This window comes from Fragaria vesca, linkage group LG4 (assembly GCF_000184155.1).
Source record: "Fragaria vesca subsp. vesca linkage group LG4, FraVesHawaii_1.0, whole genome shotgun sequence".
Lineage (NCBI taxonomy): Eukaryota > Viridiplantae > Streptophyta > Magnoliopsida > Rosales > Rosaceae > Fragaria > Fragaria vesca.
The window spans coordinates 3,881,333-3,891,664 of NC_020494.1; the positions used below are offsets into that span (position 1 = coordinate 3,881,333).

Below are 10,332 nucleotides of genomic sequence, written 5' to 3' on the forward strand. Positions count from 1 at the left end.
TCATTTCTTATCTTAGTTAATATGTAGGTTTCTTCATGGTAATTCTGTTGTTAAAATCTTATGAATTTGATTTTCTATTATTGTTGAGATATCAATCCTACATCGGGAATATAGGATCTTACATGCGAGTTAATAAGTGTTTGGGTCTTTCTATCCTATGCCAATTGGTTTTAGATGAAAAGCCCAGACTACCCTCACATGTGAAACCCAATAGCCACACAAACTCCACGTCACTCTAAATGTTGTCCACGTGTTAGGCTTGAGGATTCGATCTCGAGATATGAACCCCAAACTATTTTATCACTCTATCTTCTATCACAAAAAAAAAAAAAAAAAAAAAAAAACTAAGTTATTTGTAATAGAATCATCTACCCTGCTGTGCAAACTCTATTCCTGTGAACCAAGTATTCAGTTGAAACAAAATGAACACGATTTACCACCCTAACAGAGAACTGAAGATCAAGATCAAGGGAAAACCTTGTACCCAATCGAATTAGCAAAACTTATAAGTGGAAGAACCAAGAGTCCCTCCATACCAGTTACCTTTACAGCTATTCCACATACACTGATACACTTATATTTCAGACAATACATCTAGCCTCACAACTTATTACCACAGATTACAAAGAATATTACAACCATAATTGTTAAAATTCTTAATTAACCAACCAAAATTACCGTTGGTAACCCATAGCTACCACCGGGATCCTAACCTTGTGCCCCCTGCTACCTTTCAACAGAACCTCTCCGAAACTGTAGGTTCCGGTCAAACGTCGAGCCGTTAGACTCACAGAGAATTTTCGTGAAGCACCAGGTTTCAGAGTCATTGCCGGAGGGCTGACACTGATGGCAATTGCTGGAGCCATTCTGGCTGTGATCACATAGGTCTCTTCTTGAGCAACATTTGTCACTGTGCGCGTAACTGTACGAGTTCGTACAAGATGAGATACTGTGATTGAGGGAGAGTTGAAATTTGATGGGTGGCCCATGGTGTAATTGCAGGGGGAGTTTGTGTAGTTCTTTATCTCATGTGCATCAATACCAGGTGTTGTACACAAGAAGCCCAAGTAATCCTGGAAACCTAAAATTCAAACAATCAAGAGTAAATTAGATAAGGTGCCTGATATCTATTTCATCCAGCAGGAAATATATGCATCACAATATAATTGTCTTCATGGTTCATATTTCCTGTTAAAGATTTTAGACTCTCTTTTCTCCAAAAGCAACCAAATCAAATCAAATAAGAAGATTCTTGATCCTAAAGGGGTTGAAGGAAGGTTGGGACTTATCCTATACTTTTCCTCTCACCTTTCTTAGACATCCATATTTTCAAGTTATTTGGGACTAATTTGAGTTTAATAGGTAAAACCATTTACAAAGGGAAAAGGAATACATACCCACGTCAAAGATTAGTCCAGGATCTAGAGCAGCCCTTGGATCAACATGGCCACTACCATAATCGAAAGGAGTGGCACTCACAAACTTAATGCCTTGTGTTTCGGATGTCTGTTGTGCCTGGAGAGGCTTTCCAGCCCGGTCCATAGTTGTTGATGTTGTCATCAAGGATGATTTGATGGCAGCAGGGCTCCAATGAGGGTGCTTCTGCTTTATAAGAGCAGCTATTCCTGCTATATGTGGTGCAGCCATACTTGTTCCAGAAATCATGGCAAATCCCTCCCCTAGTCAAAGATAATAACCTTTTTATACGTCAGAAATTGCACTTGTAGAACCAGAACTATAATTGCCTTGGATTTCATTTGACGTTTGAGAAAGAAAAGAAAAAAGGTAATTACTGATATCTTCCCCTTGTTTTCTAAGGATAATCCTACTACATCTCGAAACCCCAAAACATATTTATAATATGTTTGTTTTGAATGGTGTAGATTCTACAGAATAACTACAGTTTGGAAACAAAGTTTGCGGCAGTAGAATATCAGGGGCTTACCAACATAATCGGGCTCATCTGTTCCATTTGGGGACCAGGCAGCCCAAATCAGAGAACCAGGAGCTAGAATATCTGGTTTGAGAAGATCTGAATCTTGGAAGCTGAAATCTTTAATATTGGGTCCTCGAGCAGAGAATATTGCCACTTGGGGTGCTGATTTGTGGAGTATAGGCATCAAACCATCCCCAATGCTACCTATAGCTTTAAAACTCTTAACTCGACCAGTCCAATCTCTTGATGTTGAGATGTTGTAGTAATTTATAAGATCCTGAATAATGAAAGGGGAAATGAGAACATACATAAAGAAAAGAAGGAAAAGGAGACGAGATTTAAAGGTAGTTCACATAAATCAAAACATTAGCACCATAGCAATTATCAGATAGGACTGAGCTCATTCAACTAAGACATGACAAGACCGAGCTCATGGGAAACTAGGATAAGAGAAGCTTAAATTTGCATGATTATCTTTCACATTTCCCTATTTTGCTCTTGGTACTGTCAATATTGACACATTATGAGGTTATGATATGATTCGGCTATAGCAATTGTCCTATTCTAATCAGATTTATTCCCAACTCTGACTTGATTAAGAGGACTGTAAGCTTTAGGAAGGAAAGAAAAAAAAAACATATCATTAAGGAGAAAACTTTGAATGGATTACCATTGACTTGCTAACATCAGTGATTACAATCCCAGGAATGCCAGAAGGAACAGGATCAAATTTTGTTCCTGGGGAAACATTTTCCACAGCGAGAACAAAGCCAATTGCACCAAGACTTTTGGCTGTTTGCGAGACTTTCTTGATTGATGCAGAGCCAACTACAAAATTGAATGAATAGCCACAAAGAAGAATATTCCCCTCAACTAAGTTCTTGTTTAAAACTTCTGGTCTTTGGCAGTCTGAGGGGCTATACTTCACAACCGAAGAATCCAAAAGCACATCATTTGCAGCAACCAGTGTGTACGTTCGATTTGGATGTGTAGATGCTGCAAAAGGAGGCCGAGGGCAAGGGGAATAGTTCAGCTTTACAAAGGCAGAAAAAAGTAGAAAAGAGAACATAACTTGTGACAATTTAAATAGTTTTCAATGTATAGGAATAAATACATGAGAACTGCTGCAAGTTGAAATGGTCTCAAGAGAACAACACTAGTGAAACTATGTGGTGCCATTACACAACTCAACTCTTCCTCTCTAAAGTTTCTTTTCCAACATGAAATCTAAGCAAAATATATTTCTGAGACCTAATCAATATCACATCACGGTTCTCCGCTTGAGATCCGATGCACATCATGAACTCTATACTATACTCTATGACCAGTACAAATTTGTCCATAAATGCATTCAGTGGACTGAGATGTCCAAGTTCTTTTCTGAAATCTATCAAATAGACATGAGATTCTATTTGCGGGAAGCTAAGAGTAACTATTTTCTTGAGGGGGTGCTGGTGATACAAGCTGTTTATTATGGTAGCTTCAATTATGATTAACAGAGAGCTTACTACTTCAAGAGCAATTTCTGAACTGGTACTCCACATAAACAGGAGAAATCCTTGTTATTGAATATGAATACAATTATCTTCTTCTCCTTTCCCGAATTTTATTTTTCCAAAAGTAATAAAACCAGTCAGTAGACGTACAGGCATAACATCCTATGGCTTCTGGGTCAGCCAAATTACCTTGTTAAGCAATCACGTTTTGTTATGTTACATCATCTTAATGGCTGAAAATTTAGAATACAGGACAAGATAAATTGAGGGTGTGTTTCATATGTCATTGGCAACACCAAAAGCATATCCTATTCTAGAAGAGCTTCGTGTTATTGGTGGCCAATTGTATGACAGTTGGTTGAAGTATTGTTACTGCCAATGGCAAAATTATTGGAGTGCTTTCTAAAGTACTCTTCCAGGAAGTGCGCTTTCAAGTAAATTTGCCCAAGTAAATATGCCTACTCAAAAAATGCTACTGAAAAAACTTTACTACATACACATGCTCACCCAAACAAATACTTACGTGACAACCCAAGTCCAGGTAATACTTTTCCATTCCCAAGCGTGAGATGGTTTTTGTATCTCCGGTCATCTATGGCAGCAGCAACAGAAGCTATCCAAGGGCTATAAGAGACCAAAGTTTTTGGAAAAGGTCCTCCATTTCCAGCTGCCTGTGCAACAAATACACCTGCTTTCACAGCTCCAAGAAGAGTGGCATCAAATGGGTTCAAATAAGTGGTCTTGGTGGTAGCTGGAGGACTGTTTGGCCCCACAGAAAGGCTTAGTATATCAACTCCATCATAAACAGCCTGTCCACGAAATTTATCAAATAAGAAATCACCCTTCTACGACTAAGCAACCAAAAGTGATAATCCCAAAAGAATGTGAACTAGTTGGCATTAGACATCTTATTATCAACAAAAAAAGGTAGCAATTCATTAAACATCTTATTCATTTTGTTGTGAATGAAAAAAGGTAGCAGTTCACATAGAATTAACTTCATATCCGAAAATACGTAATCAAGTCAATCCCAAAATAATTTTCTATTTCTTGTATGGTCTTAATTGAAAAGGGTCGATACAAAACAAAAGCAAATACGTGAATATATGTGTATAAGTTTAGGATTTAAGGTTAAGTAAATCGTAGAACACATTAAATGGGTTGCTAGAGTTTTTGAGAGTCAGCAGGAACATAATATCAGGGATGGATGAACCGTTGAAATTGCTTCTTGCAGAAGAAGCAATTCCAGACATGAATGGGTATATCCTAATGCTCATGCACAAATACCTACACTTGTCTACTCGAGAAGCAACACTACTAGTATTCACCCTTCTTATTTCTTTTTGGGTTTTAGGTCATGGTTAGCATTGCAAACCTGATCAATTGCAGCTACTACATCTGAAACAAACCCTCCAAAAAGCCTGTAAAGAGCTTTATATACAGCAATTCTGAACAGAGAAAATTAATATGTTTAGGTTAAAAGGAATGAATAATATTTACTCTCCAAATCAAAACATCATGAGTTATTTACTATTCCTCACCTGGCACGGGGAGCCATCCCACTTGCTTTGCCAAATTCATGGCCATGCATTCTGACAGGAATTCCATTATTTCCAGCAGCAATAGCTGCAGTGTGACTAGAAGACAGAGAACAAAAGAAAAGGAGATAAAGCATCAGACAGAATAAATTTGAATCACCATTAGGAGAAAGGGAAAAGGACTAGAAGCTTTGTGTTACCCAAAAAAATAAAAAATAAATAAATAAAACCCAATATAAAGTAGATCAATTGCAACTAACGGACATGAGAGACTCTTGTGGGTCTCATACCAGTTCAATCGCTGAAGCAGAGAACCCTATTCAGTATATTTAAGAACATACTATAATTTTGTCAGGATTGTGTAGTGAGTTGTGAGTTGTGACACTATCCATATGTCATATTTATAATTCATATGTATGCATCATAAAAAAATAACAATTGTTCTAAGCTGAGCAATTGGATTCCCCAACATCAATTTCCTTCAGGGGATATGTTTAAGCATAATTACGTCTAAAAGTTACTTTTGTTTCTGAGAAACAAAATTGTTTCTGTATATCTAAGAAATATAACATAAACTAAACATCCAGTCAGAATGATAAGAGCAAACACACAGTAGTATTTGTTTTTAGTTTAGTTTTTTTTTTTTTAATAAATATAAAGTTCATATATTGATTCTCAAGCCACACACACAGCAGTATAGGTCCCTAGTGAAGAACATATAACAGAGAATGAGGCCTAACCTTCCATGTCCATCACCATCCATAGGAGAGGCGAAGTCAATAGCTGGATTAAACACCCCAGCTGCTATTGCAGATTTGGCGAAATGGCGGGCTCCAATAATTTTTCCATTACAGAAACTCCTCTTGGTGTCTGGGTCAACTTCACATGTACCTCTATACTTGGGAACAGGCCCATAGGGATCACTATGGTAGCTTGCAAAGCTTGGATGATGAGGGTAAATCCCCGAATCCACAAACCCTATCACAATATTTTCTCCAGCCCTATCAAAGCCACCTCCTGTTGGCCATACTCCGGTAGGAAGCCCTAAAAACTGTGGTGTGTGAGTTGTAAGCCGCCGGACCTTCCAATCCCTCTCCACAGATTTCACACCCGGAGCACGCATCAGTCTTTCTGCCTACTAATAAAAGGATCAGTGTAAGAAAATCCAATTTCAACGAAACAAATGAACATAGTGCGATTAAAAAGAAACATATAAAGAGGCTGTGTCCAAGGTTTCACCTGCTCGTGAGAAATGTGAACTGCAAAACCATTTAAAAGATGTTGATAGCTGTAGAGTTTCTTGTAGGTCCCTTGCTCAAAAAGCATTCCAAGAAGCATATCATGTTTGTTCTCAAGGTGCCGGGCATAGGACGTGACTGATTCACTGAATAAAGACCAAATGAAAATGCAAAAATGAGATATTAAATGTTAATGATCAGTCTATTTCTGCTTTCAAAATCAAAGAGAGGCATCATCTGATAAAGTAAGTATCTCACAAAACGTATCAAAGATGAAGTGCATTGCACAGACCATGACATGATATTCAATTGCGATGCTTCCCAAATGAAGTAAGCAGTTGCATATAAGCTTACACATAATGATACCATATGAGATGCTTATATCTCAATATGCTAGGATAAAACAGCTGAAACTAAGTACACTATATGCCACCACTATGTAGGAACTAGGATGTTGTAAGATTGTCTCAGGGTTTAGAAAACAATGATCACCAATATAAACAAAAACAAGAGAAATGACAATCATGGAATAGACTGCATTTTAACATGATTGGACATATCACAATTTTCAGTGAATTTGTCTACACATGTTTCTTGAGATTTTACCATTATATAAATATAGAATATTTGTAGCATCTCACATGACTTCATACATGATACAATCAAATTAGTTCTAATACCTCTCCGTCCATCTGATTAGATTCTAACTAAAATCCTGGTTTTGGCCAGTGTCAACCCCTAAGTGCAATCAAAACCATTTGATTTTTACAACCCAATAGCTTCCTTAACACTTAATCTTGACTTCTAAATTAACTTCAGCAACAATAGTGAAAGAAACAAAAAAAGAGCCAGCACCAGGTCCTGAGTGCAACCCAAACCATGTAACCCGAGCTTGTTTGGATGTAAAGGTGTTGGAGTCATAAGCCAACATTGGACCATCAATATCCAGCTTAAAACTAGTTTCACAGAGTCTGAATTTGCTTGTTTGTTATGTACAAAAGACTATGCAAGGTCAACCAAATCAAACTAGTGAAGTCATATTTCCTAACAGCATACAACTTATTCAGCAAAAATCCATGATTTAACAAAAATGCCTCACAAAGTTTAACAATCCAATTTCAATGCTTCTTTGAATGGTCAAAGCATCCCAGTCTGTCTACCATTTGTTGACTAATATTATTATCCCTAAATATGACACTTCTTGAACTTATAATATGGCTATGCATAAAAATAAATACATGTTCCATATGCCGAATCGAGCAAAAAAAAGGTATGCATATTCCTATTTAGATACATTAAGAAAACCAAATAATTTAACGAAAAATGTGTGTACATACCTAGTGGTGTCGATCTTTTCATCAGATTCCACAGCAGTGGCTTCAAAACCATCAACATCACCTCTATAACTTATAATAGGCTCTCCTTCGATAGTCACGATATAAACATCAGCTCTCCCAATAATCAAAAGGGAAAGCAATACCAAAATGGCACACTGAAGCTCCATGGCCCTCAGTTTCACCATTGAAGTAAGCAACTTCAGCACTCCACAAGATCTAAACCATCAGATTGCCAACAGTCAAATAGTTTGAAAATGATCATAAAAACACGCTAAATCGAAATCAATAATAATAAAAAAAACAATAATTACTAAGTCGACATCCACAATTCTTCTGCTCTATGCTTCTTCATTATTTTACCATTTCCAGCTCCAAAAAAAAAAGCGATTAATTTTAGGAGATTAGAGGAGAGGAAATAATAAAAATAAATTGAATCCAAAGAAATCTGAGTAGGAAAAAATTTTGACCCAGAGATGGAAATATGATACTGATAGCTAGTAATAAAAGTCCAAATCCACACTCAGATTATGCAAAAAAAAATAATATATATATATATATAATTACTAACATCTGTAGAGATCAGATTGCAGAAGTAGCTAAACCAATCAATAGAAAGGTCAGAGAGAGAGAGAAAATCAAAGAGTGATTAGTGGAGTGAGAGTGAGCAGCTCAGCTCTCTGAGTGAGAAGAAATACAAATCCAAAGTAGCTTCAAGATCACAAAGAAGAGAAGCACCAAAAAAGAAGATAAAGTAGCTTCCATTACCAAAAAACCAAAACCAAAACTAAAAAAAAAATAGAATCTCAAGAAAGAAAGCAGGTCCTTTTAGTAGTGGAGCAAGCAAGGAATAAAGAGGAGATCGCAATCGCATTGATATCAAACTAAAACGATAAAGAATCGGAAAGTATAAATTAGCATACTTTGCAGAGAGATCCGAGGGGAGATGGAATGATTGAAGAAGAAGAAGAGCGTCGGATTTACATGAAGGCCGGAAATGCGAGGGATTTGATCAGAATGTGAATCGCATTGGGGTTAATCGGAGTCAAGTGTGAGAGTGACTTGAGTGAGAAACAGTGTGGTGGTTAGGGTTTTTATTAGTTAGTTTTAATTCGGAAATTTTGGAGGAGGAGGAGAGTGACAGACAGCGAGCCGAAGATGATGAAGAGGGACTCAAGCTCCTTTATAAAAAAAATATTTAAAGATTTAATAATTTTGGAGGTTTTTTGGTAAATACAAAAAGTGATTTTGGTGTAATTAATGGGAATTAACTGTTTGGTTAATTAGTCGGGGGATTAGTGTTTGGTAAAAGAGAGGGAGAGAGAAAAAAGAGAGAGGCAAAACTTTCAGGTAAGTGGAACATTCGCGCGCAAGGTGTCGGAGGATGAAATGACGAGACTGTCCTCGTAGTGGAAACACGGAGACGATGAAGGCTTCGTCGTATTTCAGGTGCGCTAGATTCCCTCTTGGACTTTTTAGGTTTTTGGTCTCGATTTTTCAGTTTATTTATTATTCATCAACAGCAACATGAAATTAAAAAAAAAAAAATGTGACTACTGTATATTGCCTTCTAATACAGGGGGACGTAAAGCCTAAACTCTTGATTACAAAGTCCCAAAATAATACCGGGAAACTCTATAAAGTACATGTATTCTAACAAGCATCAACTAACAAAGAATACTACACTAATGGCGACTATTTGTTTTGTCACAAAAATGACATAATAGAGATATCATTAGATATGTAACGTGATTACACATCTTAATGTTTAGTAATGCAACTTTTCTATTATGTTGCCGTCAGAAAATAATCCCAACAACACTTAGTCTCATCCTGCCACTATGCGGCAACAACCATTTTACATATCATTGCCTACCTAGAGCAAATGAGGCACACGAGGTGCATGGACCGGGACCAATGACACGTAAAAAGTTACCTTCTTTTTTTCCTAGGAAGAGATTTCTAAGGTTACAATGACACGTAAAAAATTACCTTTATTTTTTACATTAAATTCATGTTAGACAATCAGAAAATTGAAGAGTCATATTTCTTGCCTTTATAAGGAATGGTAACACATACTATTGCCGAGATCTTTTGTATCAAAACCTCATACCCGTTTCTCATCGAGCGGCTTAATATGGGAAAGTATCGATAATTGAACTTGTCTGTGTGAAATTTGTTGGCCGCTTCCGCACAACATGACAAACCTAAACTTGGGTGGTAAAAAATCGTCAATATGGTTTCGTCAACTAGGTAAGTGTCTCGTTCTGTGTAAGATCATCTCGAGAGGTATAGAAGAAGAAAAACATGAATGGAAATATGAAAGACAAGCTTGTTGTAGCCATTCAAAACCGACACAATCAAAGACCCTCCAAGCGTGTGCATTCACATAAACGCGTATTAGCTTGATCACTTAGATGCCCCTTGAGTGGAACGTCCCCATACAAGTGCAGTGATTAATACCAAGTATTTCAACAAACTACAGGAAAAGGGATGGAGGAGGGAAAGTCGCGCCATAGCCTCTGAAGTTTCATAATTCGACAATGCTCTCATCGTCATCGCATGTCGTTGATTCAATCATTATTGTTAAAAGGTCATATATGACATTCTTTTTATAAAAAATAATAAAAAAAACATTAAAAAAAAAGAACCAAGAAGAAGCACAAATAGTTTATGATAAGGAATATGTGATGAGTTTAAAGACAAAATTACTTTTGTTTAATTTCCCTCTCTTTGATGATCTTAGATTCTAAAATTCACCTCCCTAAACCACACCCATATCTTTTGTTG

General features: G+C 36.9%; 1 protein-coding gene across 1 annotated transcript; it reads right to left on the reverse strand.

The window, feature by feature from the left end:
* Nucleotides 1–449: 449 nt before the first annotated feature.
* Nucleotides 450–8,683, reverse strand: LOC101292107 (subtilisin-like protease-like). Its single transcript, XM_004296436.1, has 11 exons — nucleotides 8,466–8,683; nucleotides 7,546–7,761; nucleotides 6,210–6,354; nucleotides 5,711–6,105; nucleotides 4,974–5,069; nucleotides 4,808–4,880; nucleotides 3,956–4,241; nucleotides 2,607–2,932; nucleotides 1,946–2,213; nucleotides 1,398–1,679; nucleotides 450–1,081 (listed from the first exon to the last, which is right to left on the reverse strand). The coding sequence occupies exons 2-11, from the start codon at nucleotides 7,728–7,730 to the stop codon at nucleotides 675–677; spliced, it is 2,463 nt and encodes an 820-aa protein (XP_004296484.1). The 5' UTR covers nucleotides 7,731–7,761; nucleotides 8,466–8,683; the 3' UTR covers nucleotides 450–674.
* Nucleotides 8,684–10,332: the final 1,649 nt, after the last annotated feature.